Source organism: Solanum verrucosum, unplaced genomic scaffold (assembly GCF_900185275.1).
Source record: "Solanum verrucosum unplaced genomic scaffold, falcon-dt-bn FXZP01000102.1, whole genome shotgun sequence".
NCBI classification, from domain to species: Eukaryota; Viridiplantae; Streptophyta; class Magnoliopsida; order Solanales; family Solanaceae; genus Solanum; species Solanum verrucosum.
This window is the reverse complement of record NW_026019930.1, coordinates 2,920,073-2,939,948: the sequence shown is the minus strand read 5'-3', so window position 1 is coordinate 2,939,948 and position 19,876 is coordinate 2,920,073. Positions and strand designations below refer to the sequence as shown.

General features: G+C 33.6%; 3 protein-coding genes across 3 annotated transcripts; all 3 read left to right on the top strand.

Annotated features, from left to right (window-relative positions):
• The first annotated feature begins 3,440 nt into the window (after positions 1-3,440).
• Positions 3,441-5,855, top strand: LOC125828848 (chaperone protein dnaJ 8, chloroplastic-like). Its single transcript, XM_049508171.1, has 3 exons — positions 3,441-4,223; positions 4,511-4,579; positions 5,418-5,855. The coding sequence occupies exons 1-3, from the start codon at positions 3,990-3,992 to the stop codon at positions 5,601-5,603; spliced, it is 489 nt and encodes a 162-aa protein (XP_049364128.1). The 5' UTR covers positions 3,441-3,989; the 3' UTR covers positions 5,604-5,855.
• A 1,390-nt stretch (positions 5,856-7,245) lies between these two features.
• LOC125828653 (magnesium transporter MRS2-1-like) lies at positions 7,246-12,872 on the top strand. The gene is made up of 6 exons (XM_049507982.1): positions 7,246-7,525; positions 8,467-9,072; positions 11,544-11,672; positions 11,758-12,099; positions 12,180-12,227; positions 12,437-12,872. The coding sequence occupies exons 2-6, from the start codon at positions 8,485-8,487 to the stop codon at positions 12,665-12,667; spliced, it is 1,338 nt and encodes a 445-aa protein (XP_049363939.1). The 5' UTR covers positions 7,246-7,525; positions 8,467-8,484; the 3' UTR covers positions 12,668-12,872.
• A 560-nt stretch (positions 12,873-13,432) lies between these two features.
• LOC125831860 (protein LPA3) lies at positions 13,433-18,972 on the top strand. Its single transcript, XM_049511001.1, has 13 exons — positions 13,433-13,450; positions 13,535-13,956; positions 15,115-15,145; positions 15,320-15,412; positions 15,504-15,566; positions 15,865-15,976; positions 16,839-16,924; positions 17,232-17,290; positions 17,400-17,502; positions 17,600-17,660; positions 18,301-18,383; positions 18,466-18,546; positions 18,716-18,972. Exons 1-13 carry the CDS (start codon positions 13,433-13,435, stop codon positions 18,773-18,775), a joined length of 1,272 nt encoding a protein of 423 aa, XP_049366958.1. The 3' UTR covers positions 18,776-18,972.
• Positions 18,973-19,876: the final 904 nt, after the last annotated feature.

Sequence of the window (19,876 nt, the reverse complement as noted above, 5' to 3'; positions counted from 1 at the left end):
TATCTTGCTATAGTTATTCTTTTTTAAAAGAACAGTGTGAACTGTGAAGTGTACTCCTATTTTTTGAGCTAGATTTTGGGTTGAGTTAAACACGCAAGATCCATCACATTAACTAATGATGAAAAAGGTGGAAGTTAGGGGTAGAAAAAAAAATACAACTTAGTTTTACCTTTTACACAAATATTTGGAACTTTAAGCACGTCAAAATTGCGTAACCATAAAACTTCCCCATTAAACACATTAACGATACGTCCTTATAAATTAAAATGGTGATGAAATTGAGTTTAAATTACATGCTATTAAAAAAAAAGTAGATCACACGTAATTGTCTATATATTATCTACAATATGTGGTAAATAAAATGTTATAACATCAATACTTAATACCAAAAAAAAATTAAGAGATGTAACGTCAGTTTGTATACGCTAAATCCATTACTAAAAATTTAGGCTTTTAAGACAAGCAAGTCATGTTTTCCGGTTCCATTTATGGGGTCATATCCAGTGAAATTCCACCAAGTAAAGGTCGAGGCATATATTCTCTTACAAAAAGTGAAGGTGGAGAGCAAGAAAGAGGAATAGAAAACATGCAAATAACATGTACACATTGATCCCTATATATTTAGTGATCATCAAGAGAAATAAGTCACATCTTCATTTTGACATAGCAATATCCCCAGAATTCTCCATCCTTTTTCAACAAATGAAGAAATTTGGTTTTGGTCCTTTTTTTGTCATTATGATTTTGTTATGTGCAATATTAGCCTTAACAAGTTATACTGCATCTGCTTCTGAAATTTCTCATAATGCAACACCAAACAAAATTATCAATGGCACTGTCCAAAAACAAAACTACATTTTGGGACAGCAGAGAGAAGTAGTAATTCATCGTCGAGCTCGTCCTAATAGTAGTTCTGCCCCATCCATCAACAAACACCCCTTCTTCATCTTTGCCTTCACCGTCTCTCTTCTGATCGCCTCTTAATTATCGTCACTCATTGTAAATTTTATATGTATCTTTATACTCGTTATAACTAAAAATCCTGGCTCTGCTAGCAACTCATTTTATTTGATTGTAAGCTATTAATTCTATACATGTGTGTGATTGAAATGTCGTGTCTTATAATATTAACATGTTTCTATGATATTTGACTTATCGTTGTTGCTTTTGTAATCCTTTTTCTAAATTTCTTGGCTTCACACATTGTACGAAAAGTGGGCCATGTTGATTTATTAGTCCTATCACAATGACTTGACTTCTCAAATTCTTTTTTTTTTGCATTTTATTGTCTTCGTTACTTTTTAGTTGCGTATATTAAAAATATTAGTTTCAAAATAATTGTCAATTTAAATAATTCAGAAAGAATTATTATTTTTTAAGTTTGCCCTTAACATTAATTATTCTAAAATTAAGAGGCACATATATAAATAAAAATTAAAGAATTAATAAGGTTTGACACAATCCTAATTATCTTGACAACTAAAAAGGAACTGAGGGAGTAATTATATATACCCATACGTATATTTGTCACTAACTAAATTTTATTTATATGTTCATCTGGAAAAGTTACTGTATATTATTATCATGTTATATATAATGAATAATTACAAGTTATACACTATGTTATTACTGGGGCAACCTAGTAATAATTACATGGTAGTTTCCAAATAATTAATGAACAATTTTCTCCGGAAGGATGATAGCTTATACGTACATACTACATAGTATGTTAGAAAAATATAAAAGGAGCATGGTAATTTCTCAGTGCCTTCCTTCTATGATTTCTTGATTATGCAAAAATTTACTTGTTTAATATGAATAAATTCGAAAAAAAAAATACTAATATCTTTGTGAATACATAAAAATTATTTATTTTAAATTAAATATAAGCCTCAATTAAAGGTTCAGAATATAATCACGTGGAAAACCTCATATAGGCAAGTTAGAACGTATACTCTATCGATCAGTAATTTCATTCAAAAAGTTGAGATTGATTGACTATTTGAATTTTCATTTTGCTTGTGAGGATTCGATTCCTCACCTTAGAATCCACTCTTGATTATTATATTTTCCTCTTAAAAAAAAGCTCTTTGTTAGGATATTCTTGCATAAATGAAAGACTCGATCAACTAGTATTATTCATAATAAGGGAATAACTAATAGACAAACTTCTATCCACCAACTTGTATGAAGGTAAATTGACTTATGAGAGTAGATATTTTCTCTGTACCAAAAAAAATATAGATATTTTCGCATAATATCTTTGTACCGGTAATGATTTATCATAAACAATTTCTTCACTTTTACAAGGTATAAATATGACTTTGTACACCTTATCTTTTCAAGACTTCATTTGTAAAATTACAGTGGACATGTTGTAATCCAATTAATGAGAACTTTTAAAAAGAAAATTACTCTATTACGTTCCTTTAAATTATAATTCTTAATTTAATTGGCCAATTTTTTTTTTAAAAAAAGAGTAGATATTTTCGCATAATATCTTTGTAAGCAGTAATGATTTATCGGAAATAATTTTTCTACTTTCACAAGGTATAGATATAACTTTATATATTCTATCTTTTCTAGACTATCGTTTATGAAATCACACTAAACATGTTGTTGTAATCCAATTACTGAGAACTTTTAAAAAGAAAGTTACTTTGTTACATTCCTTTAAATTTATGCGTCTTAGTTTAATTGGTCAAAATTTTAATAATATAAGAAAGACCTAAATATTTTGTGATTATAAACTAAAAATACATATAATATTTGAACTATTCATTGAATCTCATAATTTTAAATATATAATTTCATTTCTATTAGAGACTTTTATTTATTAAGAATAAAAAGAGAATATTGACTTTTAAAACTTATTAACTATAAATTTTTTGATTCTTTTTTAAAAATATAAGGAAGTCACCATTTTGAAAATATACCAAAGTGGGATGGACCATAATTTATTTATTAAAAAACAAAAAAAAAAAACAGAAATTGGGGAAGAAGTCAAAAACGAAATAGAAGCAGTATAATAAAACAGAAAAAGCATAACATGATTCCACGTTACACCAAACCAGTGGCCAAAGGTCGGATAAGATCGTGAAGAGCCGTTCAAATTATGTAAGTATTATATTTTAATCAAGTATTTAAACATATAATAAAAGGTTTATAACTTTATATACACCATTCTACTTTAAATTTTGATAAATATTAATGCATATTCTAAAATAACGGATAGGTAAATAAGTTAATTACTTAAGATATATTATCTTTTTTTTATTATGTGTGTTTGATTATGTCTTAAATTTTTCTCTCTATATTTAGAAAGTCTGATTTAAGAAATCATTATCCTAATAAATTTAGGAAAGGAAAAAATATATTATTCTCGTAGATTGGAAGAACTTGTTGTAATTAGGGAATCATAAAAGAATTATACACATCTTCTCTTCCGTGGTAAAAAAAATCTCTCTACTTCCTTTTCTCTATTTTTTTTTTTGTGGGATTATATACTAGTTAACCGTACGATCTAATATTCATTCGCTTCAACGAGTCATAAAATTTCAGATATATTTTAATTATTTTTCTTAAAAGTTTACTGACACGTCAACTCTTCATCAACAACTACCATCATACCATTTTTTTTTTTCTCTTATCCCTTTTTCTTCTCTTTTACACTTATTTAAACCGACTATGCTTAACGCTAACAAACATCTTCCTATTCCACATTCTCTTTTTCTATTCTCTTCCCCTGTTTTTTCATATTGTTGACCTTTATATCAACAATTATTATTCTTCTTTATAATGTATTGCTCCCAAAACAGTCTCATTCATATTTGGTTTGCCGTATTTGATCCGGTCTCGTTGAATAATTCAATTAATTCATAATCTATTTAAACATCCTCTTCTCTGGGTTTCCTTACCATCACGTTAAAATTCAATTGTTCTTTGAAAAATACCTGCGTAATTTGAAAGAGGAAAAATTAAAAAAATCAATGGCGATTGCTATGGGAATGATGAGGAATGTTGGGGGTTATGAGTCTGCGTCTGCTTCATGGATTCGTTTGAAGAATTGCGCGAGCAAAAAGACGAAGAGGGGTGAGAATATTAAATTTGGGGTTACTTGTGTTTATTCGCCTTCTGTGACTGATCCTTATAAGACCTTGAGGATTCAACCTGATGCTTCTGAATCTGAAGTCAGAAAGGCTTTTAGACAGCTCGCTCTTCAGGTATATTTTTTCTCTCTTCTGTTATAAGAACAGTTACTCGGTAGCTTGTGCTGGTACGAGGGAGCAGGTATCTTGTGAAATTTTAGGGAGGAGGAAGAAGAGGAAACAGGGGGGATTATAAGGTGTAATCAATCTCACTAGCTAATTGAGTTACTAAATAAAATGAAAGTTTAGATAGTCAGCTAATTGAGTTACTAAGATTTTCAGAATGTTTTGATCCCGCTATTTTAGTTTTTGGTGAGGCTCAACATTGTTAATTAACAAATTTTTGTTTGATTGAATTTCAGTATCACCCGGATGTATGCAGAGGAAGTAATTGTGGTATCCAATTCCACCAAATCAATGATGCATACGATGTAAGTTTATTTATTACTGAAATCGACATTTTTTTTTTACTAATTTATTTATTTCGTGTTTTATAGTAGTTTATAAAATTGTGGATGATATGTTGGGTTTAGCTTTAATTTTAATTTAAATAAAAGAAGTTTTGTGAATTAAGCAGAGAATATAGGAACCAAATTGAGGAAGATAATGGTTGGCTTCTTGATTGTGAGGTTTGTATTTTATAATACTCTTCCTAATCTAACTATTACTTAATTAATAGTAATAAGGAAAAGTGGGTTTTCATTTACTCCACTAGATGAGCTTCAGGGGATTATAAAACTTTATTCAATAAACAAATACTTTAAGTAGGTATCAATCAATTCATACTTGGATTATTTAATCTTGTAGGGAACCTGTGAACATTTTTTAGGCAAAAAGTCCTTTTCACTTTTGTTTGAAACTTGAGAGGTGCCAATTACGTTATCTAATAATAAGTCACTATCCCATTTTCAATTATCAGAGTATTACGTACTAGAACTTGTTTGTAGGTCCCTTATTTCAATTATTTTGGAATCATGCTTGGTAATGGGTTATTTGATCTCGTTATATAGTTTTGGACATTTCAAATGTTATGGACTATCGTTTCAGATTGAATTAGTTGTAGAATCCATTTTGCTTATCATAGAGTCAGAGTTAGATCCATCCATACTCATGATTTATCTGATGATGTACCCCTATCTTATAATGTCCACGCCCCAATTCTAGGCGCGTGAGGGTGTATGAGCTTCCATATCTGATTTTGGACAATTTTTACCTCATGAGTCATGAATATCAGTTTAGTTCTGTTCTGATGTGTGATTTTTGATGCAGACTGTGATGAGTAACTTGAGAGGTGAAACAAAGAGTGCAGAAATGGAGATTTACGAAGAATATGACGATGATGATGAATCCATGAGAGGAGTGAATGATCCAGATTATGATATGTGGGAAGAATGGATGGGATGGGAAGGAGCAGGCATTCGGGATTATTCTTCTCACATCAATCCTTATATATAATTTTTTTAAATAAACGTGGTGTCTGGATCAGTTCACGTGCCTGTATTATCTTTAATCTGGATCATAATGTTTCTGTCAAATACCCCAAAACCCATCCATCTTCTTCAAACTCAAAGATGGTTCGAGGTTTCTGTATATACTCAAAGGAGGGAGTTGTATGTTTTGTACATAGATGGAAGTTGTTCCTCCTCTGTATTTATCAATTCTAATCATGCAATGATATCAATGTGAAGTACTTATATTACTGGAAAATATTATCATATAGTTCAGATTCCTAAAATTATTATGAAGATTATAGCTTTGACAACTTTTAATTGCTCAATGTTTCTCTATTTAATTGGATATAGGTTGATGTTTTGTTGTTATTATTATTATTCTTCATGATTTGGATTTGGAGGGACAAAAAGTTTAATCTCAGTGGATTGTGACAACAAGATCACTCTATCACTTACAATATCCCGTCGCATAATGAAATAGTTCGATATGAATGGAATATAATGAGTTGAAATCCAAAAGGTTCAATTTGTAATCAAATTAAAAATCTTGACATTTAAACTACTCAAATTGGTGGATTTAGTCAATTTTAGACAAATAAAGTCAAATTGAATCAATAAATGAGCATAACAACTTGTACAAAACATATTTCGTTGAATTAGGACGATTAATGGTCTAATATCATCTCAAAGGTTGAATAAATTAGACAAATTTTACTTTTGAATTAATTAGTCTAATAAATATAGAAATGAATAATTAATTTTCATTTGATCTTCAAATAATAACTATTTTAGATCAACTAGATTTAATAAGCACGATAATTAAAATGAACCGATTGAAGCAAGTTCTGAAGTCTCTTTCTGAGTGAAGCAAGGCCGGTGGGGCTGATGGGTGATGACTGATGACTGATGCTGGGATCAGGGATGTACATGTATTTAACTTTATTTATTGCAGATGAAGACATTGTAGTTGCCACTTTCAACCCAAAAAATACACATTAAATTGCAACGAACAATTATTGATTGATTTAATTGGCAAACATCATTTATGATATTTGGGACTGGGATGCGTGAATCATGTCGTTTTGGTTGTCATAGAAGAAGCACCGTGGCAGCACAAACAAAAAAGGAGGTTAAAAGTGATAAATAAAAATAATAATAATATATTTATTTCATCAGATCATTATATTCGTAAAAGAAAGGCAAAGACAATGAATAATAAAAAATAGGAAATTTAAATTATGACCTAGCTGTCAATTATTTAAAAATCAAAATTCGAAGCTCAATAAATATATATATATTTTTTTTATCGATTTATATTTTGATGATAGTTTTACTCGGACACTTATATTGGTACAAGTGATATACATAGTATAATATTTAATTTAGGTACAATCTAATAAAAAAACCACCACTATCTTTAAAAATATATATATGATACCTATAAATTTATAATGTTTATGTCAATTTCGTGTTAATTAAGCAGCACGAATCCAGCCTAAATAAATAAATAAATAAAAATTTCTGAAAGTTAGATGTAAAAGGAATAACATTCAGCCACATATAAATAAAAAAAAAAAAAACAGAAGATACAGAGGAGTAAGAAATACAATTTAACTTTTAAGATTTTTTTTAAGATTTTCTGCAAATTACGTAAATTAGTACTATTACTTTACTCCTTAGGGCTGAGAAGAAATCCGTACACTCATTGCTCGATACTAGTATATCAGCTTTGGTCGGGTTCCTGACTTCTACGTTTTTCCCGGTCGGCGATTTTCCAGCGTCGCACGTGGCGGCGGAGCTACAGTGGCAGCTCTGACGGAAACCCTAACGTATAGTATAATCGGGTCGAAAATTGGACTGATTTTAGGCCGCAGTATCAAATGAGGGCCCGGTTGATTGGATGACCACCGCTCTCCCGATCTACAGGTGAAGGTTTCCTCCTATTTTCATTTTCGTTGATGATTTACAATAAGCTTCAATTCAATTGCTCAAGCGTATTTTTTCATGTTAGTTAGTTTCAAAGAAAATGTTTTCCTGTGGAAAATACTTTCCGTTTTAATTCAAATGTTTTATTTAGGAAATCAATTTCTGGTGTTGGATTGGGTATTAAAGTAGCTGACATGTAGTAATTGTACCGGTGTAGGACTTGGTATGAGAAAAATATTTTCTTGATAACTTTTTGAGTTTTGATTAAAACAAGTAAGATTGAGTAAGAGTTGGACCTTGGACGTTTGTAGATTGAGTAAAAATGGTATCTTCTTAAGTGAAGAAGTCATTAGAATACATTTTCACATAGATTGAAAAGGTAACTAAACAGTTCTAGGGAACATTCTCCTTCGTACCTAATTCATTCTTGATGTCATTTAACATATCTTTCATAGTATACAAACAACTTATTTCACTTAAGCTGATTTGGAATGCTGTTAAATCCAAAAACTAATCTAGCAACGAGGTATTGTGTTGTGTTACAGAACTTGATATGGTAACGTAATTATTATCCATCTGCCAAGATTCAACTTATTAGAGACTGGGCTGGACACATAGGTAAAAGCAAAATGATATTCGATACTTTCGAGGAAGCTTCTGAAGCTGAACATAGACCAACTGTGTTTTTAAATACATTTGATGATGTGTATAGAGTTAGTATTGAGGTCTAGTAGGCAACTTCAGCCATTGAAGCTTCATGTAAGTAGAGGCTGGCATAATGAACCAACTTATCTAACTACATGGCCCAACAAACTCGATTAAACTTAAAGACGGAGTCAGTAGAGAATTATTGCTGGGCATGGAGGTTTCTTTCACAGTTATTAGATTGGGTTTTCCAGTTCTTTCTTCTTGAAGCTCATTAACTTCTTCATTTATTCCAGATTCTAAAATCTTCATTGATGGCTGAAATAAAAGAACGCTTGCTTCCACCAAAACCTGCATCAGCAGCAAATCTTAGAGAAGTATCTTATAGGCCGCCTACCTCTGGTCGTCAACCTTTTCAAGGTATAGATGTCTTGGGCCTTAAGAAGCGAGGTCAAGGTCTTCGATCATGGATTCGGGTTGATACATCTGGCAATTCCCAGGTCATTGAAGTTGACAAGTTCACTATGATGCGTCGTTGCGATCTTCCAGCTCGTGATCTACGTCTATTAGATCCATTGTTTGTTTATCCATCAACAATCCTTGGCAGGGAGAAGGCAATTGTTGTAAATCTTGAGCAGATTCGATGTATCATTACAGCTGATGAGGTTCTCCTATTAAATTCTCTCGACAGCTATGTCCTGCAGTATGTTGTGGAGCTGCAGCGGCGGTTGCAAGCTGCAGGAGCAGGTGAGGTTTGGCAGTCAGAAGGTGAGTTGAGCAGAAGAAGAGGAGGCAGGAATATTGAGAATATGTTTGGCAATCCGTCACCGGATTATTTGCCCTTTGAATTCCGTGCTCTTGAAGTTGCACTGGAGGCAGCTTGTACTTTTCTTGATTCTCAGGTATTTAGCAGAAAACACCATCTTGGGGACTTTGTTTTCATTTACATAAGAGTATGAGTATATCTGTATATGGTACAAGTTTGGCAATAAAAATCTGGTAAGAAGTTATGTCTGAGTAGCCTCAAGTTACATTTCACCTGTTGATATAGATATGCCTTAATGCAATACTATGCAAAGTCAAAGGGTGCCGATAGCATTGGTTGCTTTGGGAAGAGAAAGTTATAAAGATAGTCTTCCAATTTTCCAAGGTAATAGCTTGAGTTTCTTTTTATTTTCATAGCTGAGAAATCCTCGAGGGCCTGTGGTGGTGCATGGTTTGAAACTGGATGGATAATGGGGCTTCTTCTCTACCCTTCCCCACTCAAATATCAGGCAAATCTGCGGCAGGATTCAAACCCATGACGTGCACCTAACTGTCACATCACACGCCGCACTCTTACCATTAGACCAAAGGCCGGGGTCCAGGAAATAGTTGAGTTACTGCTGAACATACTTAATAACCCTATATTCTTGCCTTCCACACACATTATCTCCAGCTGATTCAAATCTTAAATATCATTTTAAATGTTGGAAGTATCTGACTGGACTAATATCTGAACTTAGGTTATAAAAGAGTTGCAGAGTGGTTAGGAGGCTCAATTTTGTTTGGTTGCCTCTCTGATGTTTGATGCTCTTGGGGAAATGGAGATGGTGGTAAGTTGACCTCGACAGAGAGCCGAGGTCAAACCAAAAAACCCTCCTTTTTATCACAAGGAGAAGAAAGAACATAATGGTTAACTAGTCATCAACAGGAGGTCATAAAAAAACTAGTTAATAGGAGAAAGCTCTGTAGCTTGGATGCCTAATAGAAGTTGGGAATCAAAATATTCACTCGGTCTAGTCTGAAACTCTGAATTGATATATAAATACGTGACAAAAGCTAGTAACCACTTCACAGATACTTGTATGAGCATTAGAGCATCATTTTTAGATTTGCAGAAGAACTACATTTTAAAAGCTAAATAAATATGTTGCAGTATTATATCTTGTTTTGTTTTGTGTGTTTTCATATGATTGTCTTAGTTTCATTTTTTTAATTATAGTTTGTTTTAGTTGCTCATTTTGGACAAAAAGCAGAGGTAGTGAAATAAAATGGGCAGTAGAAGCTAAGATGTAATTTGGTGAATTAACAAGTCTGAAAAGATAGTTGGCGGTCTTGAAGTTTGTGTTGTTGAATATGGCCCACTTCTCATTATTTCAACTTTCATATAGGATAGCAGCATTGGGTACTAACATCTCTTCCTGAGAGTCCAAAATCACATCAGTCATAAAATAGGATGGGAGGAGTAGTTGGTAAAGAGGCATATTGGCAGGTCACGATCCAGACAAAAATTGATTTGTCATTACTGACAAGCTGTTGACTGAACCTTGTCAAATAAAAGACAAGCTGTTGGCTCAATTAGCCGTCGCTCAATTATCTAGAACATCTTTAGAAAATACCATCCCTGTAGGAAAGCAGCATCATAAACGTCTGTCTTTCTTGATTTTGCACTCATGGAGAAGATAGTTCTATTTCATGACTATTGATGTTGGTATTATGATCTCTCTTTGTTGCAGCTGTTTATCTCGATCTGCAAGTTGTATTAGTTCTAATTTGAATCTTTTGTGGTTTGAGTTTTTCCAATACTTCCTCTGAAGGATCAAGTGGTACTGTAATTTCAGAAAGTCATTTATTTAATGGAATTTAGCAGAAAGGTTCACAGCGAAAAATGATCCAAAACAGTGTCAGTCCAAAGAAGAGCAGTGAGAGATATTCTCAATATGGCTCATTGATCTCTTTGGTCGTATTTGTATGTGTGGGAGGTACTCCGTCGTACTACACTGAGATTGATAAAGAGAGCAGGGCAAAGAGAATTTTGTTGGTTGACCTTAACCTTGAAAACTGCCATGACTATCCATGTGATGAAATGCATGATGCAAGAATCCTTACTTGACATAGTAAACTTCTAGACAGCCCTTATGATTGAAAAATTGTATCTATGGCCAAAAAATACTAGTTGACACTAGATTCCAAGAGATAATAGAAACTAGTTTTGTGGATTTCATAGTTTGCACATGTAAATGTTGCAACAAAGAGCTTGATCATATTTCGAAGAGAAAGAAGGATCTTACAAGCAAAATGTAATTAGAACTCATTTTGGAACGAATATCTCAGTTTCTTGAATACTCTTCACCAAAATGCAAAATCCATATTGCAAGAACACCGGTACCAACTTGAGCACCAACAGAACTACTGAAATGACTAACTGTGAACGAAGTGTGGTGTTACAATTTAATATATATGGTCATGACCTAGAACAAGTTGAATAAACAATTGTAACAAGTATTCTACAATAGGATATTCATAAGGTGGATAATTTTGTGGATAGTTCTGTATTATTTGGTTTGAGTCAACCCAAGATTTTGATTTTGTTTTCTTTCCAAATGATCAGGCAGCAGAACTAGAGATTGAAGCATACCCATTGTTGGATGAACTTACATCTAAAATTAGTACCTTGAATTTGGAACGAGTTCGTAGATTGAAAAGCAGGCTTGTTGCTTTGACTCGTAGAGTTCAGAAGGTATCCTAACTAATTGTTTTTTTTGGAATTTCCAAGCACAAGTTACTGATTATATTATCTTAACTTCTCACCATCTGTAATCTAGGTTAGAGATGAGATAGAGCAGCTTATGGATGATGATGGGGACATGGCTGAGATGTATCTCACTGAGAAGAAAAGGCGGATGGAATTGTCTTGCTATGGAGATCAATCGTTGCTTGGCTACCGGTCAACTGATGGTGCGTTGTCTTTGTCTGCTCCAGTTTCCCCTGTTTCTTCACCCCCTGAGAGCAGGAGGCTTGAAAAAAGCTTGAGCATAGCAAGAAGCAGGCATGAAAGCATGAGAAGTTCGGAAAGTGGAACTGAAACTCAGAGTATAGAAGAGCTGGAGATGCTCTTGGAGGCTTATTTTGTTGTCATTGACAGCACCCTCAACAAGTTGACATCGGTATCTTCTACAGTCTAATTGTGCATCCTTTCATCTCTTGTATTCCTTTTCTTAATCAAGCTTATTTTTTTCTGATACAGTTGAAGGAGTATATTGATGATACCGAAGATTTCATCAACATTCAACTGGTATGCATCATACATTCAAGTTGGTTTCAAATGGATTTTACTTTGCATTAAACCCTTGACTTGTTAAAACATGGAAGTTGTAAGATTAGACTAGTTAAAACACAGTTTATAATAATTTGATTGTTTTGTTTTCATGTATCATGGAGAATTCTTGTTACAGTAATTGTGTACATGTCATATTAACTTGATTGACGATATTTTATTTGCAGGATAATGTCCGGAATCAGCTTATTCAATTTGAGTTGCTACTTACAACTGCAACCTTTGTGGTTGCCATCTTTGGGGTTGTGGCAGGAATTTTTGGGATGAATTTTGAAGTACCCATGTTTAATGACCCAAATGCATTTAAATGGGTCTTAATAATTACAGGTGTAACTGGAGCAGTGATATTCTTTGCATTTTTATGGTTCTTCAAATATAGAAGATTGATGCCACTGTAGATGCTCGAGAACACAGCCAATTGAGAATACACCCAGTGCAAGTAAAGAGGACTGCCTGCTGGTGATATTCGAAGCCATTTGACAGTGGATCCTATTTATGGAATAAATACACGAGCCTATGAGAAATAAGTGTTTCAGAGAAGACCAGTATCTGTCGATGCTATGTACCAGAAAAGCTGATGGATCTACTGAATTATGTGGTATCCACATCACTAGCCTAATAGTAGCTTCAAAGTTGTAGTACATCAGTCATTTATATTAGCATTGTATTCTCGGAGTTCAAAAGAATGAAAATGGGCCATTCTTGTAAAAGCAACCAGCTTGAAAATGCCAAAAACTACGAAAAGTGACTTTGATCTGCATTCGAACTGTTTCAGTGTCAATAAAGTGAACATGAAGAGGAAAGAAAAATACACAATTGAAGTGGTTTGTTTCTCAACAAAATGATGTGCCCATATTAGCACCCTTTCTCTGTTATATTTTTCTCAAAATCAAGCATACCTTTTTTTACATGATTAGTAAATCGCAGGGCATGATCCAAAGTTAGATCTTTGATAATCGAGATTCTAAACCAAATAAAAGATCTTCAAACTTTGAGTAATGCCAGCAACAACTTTATTTCCTACCAAAGATTTTTTCATATTTTAGATTTGAACTCGAGACCTGGGAGAAGTTGCCCTATTCATTGCACCGACAAGTAAAAGTGAATGAAGGTGAGGACTACTAAATAAAAGATTTTCATAAGTTTATTTTTGAGTAGCCAATATGGGTTGTAGTGCACTGGTGAGAGTGTTTCACCCTTAATCAGAAGTCTCGAGTTCGAGCCCGGTGGGAAACAAAAAAAAAAAAAAGTTTATTTTTGAGTAGAATAAAAATATTTGCAATAAAAGACCTTATCACCAAATCCAATGTTGGTTATATTTCCCTCCACTATCCACCACAACAGCAGCTAACCAACCAACCATTGCCATTGCCATGGCCGTACTAACCACGGCCTTACAGTTACAGTCACTCCCTTCTTCCTTCCCTCTTCCTCGCTCTCCCTTTATCTCTTTTTCCTTTTCCCTTTCCCCCATTTGCCCACTCCCCCACTCTCCCAAAACCTCCGGAAGATCATCACTACTCTCCTTGAAGGGAATTCAGTGCATCAAGAATGAAGTGGGAGCTGACCCAAAAAAAGGCGTCAGTGTTTACAAGCCTAAATCATACCAAGTCCTTGTTTCTGATGCCGCAAATTCTCTTTTTTATGCCCTAAATGACGGAAAGACCAGACTCGAAATTGACTTCCCGTAATTCTCCCATCTCATTCTTCACTACTACTGATTAATGGTTGTGTGGGTGTTTTCAAGATTCCTATTTGACTGTTTTATCCCTCCTGATAATACTTGTGCTATAGTTGTTTCATAAATTTCTGCTTGTTACTTTCAAGAAATTCTCATAATTGAGTATTAGAATGAAAGGGTCTGCTACTTTGGGATTGAGGTGTAGTAAAAGTAGTTGCTTTCAAGAATTAGTCGTGTATTTTCTGCTGCACGGTTTCCTTATTTGTGATTCTTTACTTGTTACTATGTAGCAACTAGGAAAGTTGAAATTATTCCAACTCTAAATCACCCAAATGGAACAAAGTTGAAATCTTTTGCATCAAAACACTGTCAAGGCAGTGGGGGATCAGCTCAAATTTAAGTGGTGGGCTGGACTTGTAATCACTTTTTATATTAAAAAAAAGTGTCCAAAACAGCACCTTCCTCCCACCAGGGAGGTGTCCCAGCATAAGGACATAATGTTAGAAGTATAATTTGTGGATTACATTTTTGTACATATGAATAGGTGACCTAGATTCTGTTGCAATTCCTAATTGTTGTTTATTTGGTAACTTTTTCAACTGATGAGTATGGTTCCTGTTATAGAAAATGATAAAAAGTAAAGGAAGTTCAGTGTTTATATTTTGTTTTCATTAAAGCTGAAATATATGCTAAAAGTGATGAACACTTACCATAATCTAATCTAAAGTCTCATTTTTAAATCAGTTACAGATCATGGCGCCATCATATTTTAGATTGACGACTTAGGGTGTTAAGTTATATTTAATTTGCTCTGAAAATAATCAGCTGAATGTATCCTCTATTGGAAAATCCGTTATGTCCTTCTGTATTTGAACAGATCCGTACTGTATTCCGGGATATGTTTGTATGATGTCATTTAAAATGAGTTCCTTCTCCCAAAGAGTAAGTCAGGTCGTGTTCCAAATCAGAACACTTCAAGGTCTTTCAGGTTGTTGTCAGCTGTGTATTAACTTTTGACGTTGAATTGTCAATACATTCGTGAAGTTTGATAGGAATATAACCTTTTTGATTACATGCTTATTATTTCAATAATAAGTTTGTCATAGCTTCTTTCCTGACAATGTTTCCTGTTTGTTTCAACGCTCCATTGGTTTACATCTTCAGGCCCTTGCCCACCAGCATTTCTTCTTATAAGGTATCATTTTAACTTGTCATAAATTTTGATATTTTAAGTACCTTGCTGATGACATCATATTGTTGTCGGAAGTCATTCTATTTTTCTGGATAACTATCATCTCTCATATTTTGCATATTTCTAATTATGTGACCTTGCAATGAGCTCATCTCTCAAATTCCTGAAAATGTGAAGGGGTCTTCGGATGAGTTCAGTGATGCCAATATCCAACTTGTACTAGCTGTTGTTAAGAAGCTTCAGGAAAAGATGGAAACTCGAGCTTGTGTGGTGAGAAGAAACTTTGTCATTCTTTCTTTGTACAAGCTATGATTCACTGATATGCACAGAAGCAAATCTGACAAGATCCCTCAATTTGTAGGTGTTTCCTGACAAACCAGAAAAGCGTAGGGCCAGCGATCTTTTCAAAGCAGCTCTTGACTCGGTACTGTTAACTCATTGTAGATTTCAATTTTCATTTCTGATGCTGTGAACCATAACATTTTGTTCTAGTAGGGAATGCCTTCTGTGTAAGTCGGGTGCTCTCATCAGTTGGTTTGTCTTATCTAAACCTCTCCTTGAAATTAGAGATGAATGATTAACTTTGAAAAAACATTTTTGATGTTCATGATATAGTTCGATTCATCTTCTTTTTCTTTTTGCATTTTGGAGTTGCGTTCTTCCTGTCGTTTCCTCATTCTCACAAAAATCTCATTGAAATTATCATGCTTTCACTCTTTCAGGTAGATGGCATTACCATTGGATCCTTGGATGATATTCCTGGGGGAGCTGTGACCTCATTCTTCAGATCTGTAAGGAATACACTGGACTTCGATTTTGAGGATGAGAATGAAGGTTAATTTCACAATCTAACTGTTCTTATGTTTCCAACTCCTTCATCAACTTAGCCACTGTTGCACAATAACCCAGTTCTCTTAATCTGTGACAATAAATAGATCCATTTTGGTTTCCACATAAGCTTCCTTTCTTGTTCTTTTCCGGGAGAGGAGAGGGGAAGGGTGATGCAACATTCTTAGAATCTTGTCAAGTGTTTTAAGGATTTTAAGTCATTATGATACAAATTAGAAAGTCTATAAATGCTAGGTTACTGTATTGCATTTAACTTCAAAAGAACTCAAGAACATCAACAGATTAACATGAGTACATGCGTCTTGCACTGATGCTACCTAATCCTGTCTCAAAATCAGCTGGACCTTTTCTCCTTTAGCATTTGCAGTATTTCCCAACCAGTTTGTTTTAGTCATTGAAAGTATTCAATTAGGAAATCTTCTTTGGATAAAGTTATGCAGGTATTATGTAGGAAGAAAACAAAAATCTCAACCAAACATTATATATGCTATGCTAAGTATTATACGGAGATTAAGTCTCTTTAAAACATCAACCAAACAATGTAATAAATTATGCAGAATTTTATACATGGTTAGATTACTCCCGAGACACCAACCAAACGGGCCATTAGGATTAAAGTGGATCTAGCTGTTTTTTCTTTTTTACATCCATTGTAATTTTTTTAAGCTTTTAAAGCAATTGAAGGTTCCTTTCTCTTGTTTTATTAACACCTAGACCATTTACAAGGGCATAGTTACTCAAAGCTCAAAGGAATAGCTTGGTTCCGGGTTATTGCAATGGTCATCAATTTTTTACATATGCTATGTGTACTATACCTATAAAGCTTCATGCATCTTTATTGTTTCAGGTCGTTGGAAGTCTGACCAGCCTCCTACACTATATATATTTATCAACTGCAGCACTCGTGACCTTTCGTACATTGAGAAGTATGTGGTAAGATCTGTTGGTATTAGAAAGTCATGTTATCTAATTTTCACTTCCAAATTTGCAAGAAATTGTCTCCGATAAAAATCAAACTTACTAGTGTACCAATGTGTGATCATCCTTATTTCAAATGTATCATTTGTTCTGGGACATGTTTCCTTTGCTCTTACGCGTAGTCTACCTTAAAGTTGCTTTGAACACCCTTTTAGTATTCATTTTATTTGTTTATTCCACTATACTTTTAAAATAAATGTTTCTTCTCTGTATTTATTCAAGGGTTGATGATATTGACATCCATTGCATTGACAATGTACAGGGCAAATTTGCTACGTCAACCCCGAGTCTCCTTTTCAATCTCGAACTTGACACCTTGCGGTAATAAATAGTGTTCCCCGTCTTTGATGGATATTTTTCTGATTAATATATGTTATGGTTAGTTCCTCGATGATATTCTGATTAACAATAAATTTATTCAAAATTGCAGTGCTGACCTGGGTATTATAGGCTTTCCACCAAGGGAATTGCATTATCAATTTCTTTCTCAATTCACCCCCGTCTTTTATATTCGAACAAGAGAGTACTCAAAGGTGACAATTTTGTGATCTTGGTTTTATGTTCATCTATCTTATATCGACCTTGTAAGCCTGTAATGCATAATTTCTTTTTTTCTTTTTCTCATGGAAGACAGTTGCAGTGGAACCTTATATAGTGAACTACAATGGAGCTCTCTTCCGTCAATATCCTGGTAAGTTTTCATTCTTGTGGTTATACGCTTATTTAGGGATTCTGTTACTTCTGTTTCATTATTTCCCTATATTTATCGACTTCCTCTTCTTGTTTCTCAATTGAATTTCCTTCTTTCTGATATCAAAATATGAGTGCAGATTATTTTCTTGGTGTTCACTCCAGTTGAACAGAAATTTGAGGATAGAGTATACTAGTTGTTTAAGTATATTGAATATATGTGACTTGTAAATATTTCTGACCCTTCTAAGGTTACTATATGCCAAGTCTATATTACGAGTGTAAAATAAATCTGATCCTAGGAACTGTTTTCTCACTTGAAAATGAGGTGAGAGAAGAAAATGTAAATTAGGACGACATACTGTCAAATTAATTCTTTGCTTGTTATAGTTATTCGTGGAACTCCACAATATTAAGAATAACTTCCCTTTTAAGAAAACTTAAATGCTCTAAATGAAACTGAAGTATTTGAAACTAGATATTTAACATCATGTAAGAGTAATAGATGTAACATTTTTTTGTTTCATTAGAAGTGTCTATGTCGTTTCTGATATTCAGGCTTCAGCACAGGTACTTTTGTAAGATTGTGTATGCACTAATATGGAATACCGACAACCTTTAGCTTTGTTTTAATATTGCAGGGCCTTGGCAGGTGATGCTGAAACAGACAGATGGTTCTTTTGTTTGTGTGGCAGAAAGTGCAACTCGCTTCACTCTTAACGAAGTAACTATACATCTGATTCATGCAACTTGTTCTTTTTAATAACTTTTATGGTAAATAAGCTGCCCAAAACATGTTATGGCAGACCAAGGAAGAACTATTGAGAGTCCTCGGACTGCAAGAGGAGAAAGGAAGCTCACTTGAATTTCTCAGAAGAGGATACAAGGTCTCTTTATAGTAATTTTGAACTTACATAGTGTTTGTGTTTTTCCCATCAACAACTACAGTTTCTTTCATCGAACTAATCTCTTCTCATTGCTTATCCTATGAAGATTAGTAAAATACGCAATAGATTTGAGAATATGTTTGACTGATGCTTAAATGCCTTGCTGTAGACTGCAACCTGGTGGGAAGAAGATGTTGATTTAGAAGCATCCTCTGCATGGCGTAGTTGAACAGAAAATTGCCACAGAAGAAGAGGATGGCGGGTGGGGTGGAGATTTATAACACACTCAGGTGGTGGAGGAACAAAACAAGCTACTAAATTACCAAATTTGTTGATCCAGCATTTCCGTCGTAAAAATGCTCTTTGTATTTATTCTACTTTATAGTAACTTGTACTTCAACTAGAAAGAAGGTTGTCTTAAAGAAATGACAAGTCCTTTAAAGTTTGTTTGTGCGTCCCAAGCTATGAAAGAAAGAATTTGTGTTACACTTTATTCTCTTTTAGCTCTCTCATTGTTTACTTCTTTCTCTTTCAAAAGTGTAAAGGTTTTCCTGCGCAAAAAGAGCCTTCATTCTCTTTGTTTCTATGATTGTTCAGCTCATTTGCACTTCTATCCTTATTTTGTGTAGTCTAATTTTTTATTCATCAAAATAAACAACTTTTTTGTGAGGTCACTAGATATAAGTTTGATTATTAAAGGACAAAAATTAAATGAGCAACTTTCACATATAGCAAACACAAAAATCATATTTGTATGTTATAGCTATAGTTTGCATAATTACGCCTCATATATACATATATACAAAAGAAGCAATTGTATAATTTGTTTCGGTATACATATACAAAAGAATCAATTGTATAATATGTGTTTGTATAAAGCGAGAAAGAGAGAAAGACAAAAGAAAACTAGGCAGGGGAAGATCGTATTTGTATAATCATAAGTGTATAGGACGAAAATATATGCATTGTATTTGTATATACAATTTTCTCTCGCTTTATACAAACACAAACGCAATGTATACATTTGTGTTTGTATAAAGTGAGAGAGGCAAGTGAGAGTGGCGAGCGAGATCTGGTAGAGGGGAACGAAAATATATGTATATATACAATTTTCTCTCACTTTATACAAACAAAAACACATTTTATACATTTGTGTTTGTATAAAAGCGAGAGAGGCTGCCCAACGAAAACGAGAGTGGTGAGCGAGATTCACGAGAGAGAGAGGCGAAATAGCAACAGTTTGATATGGGGTACAATTAATTCAAACTATGATTATAACATTTAATTTGAATTAACAGTTTGCTATTATATACAATTTTTCCAACCTGGA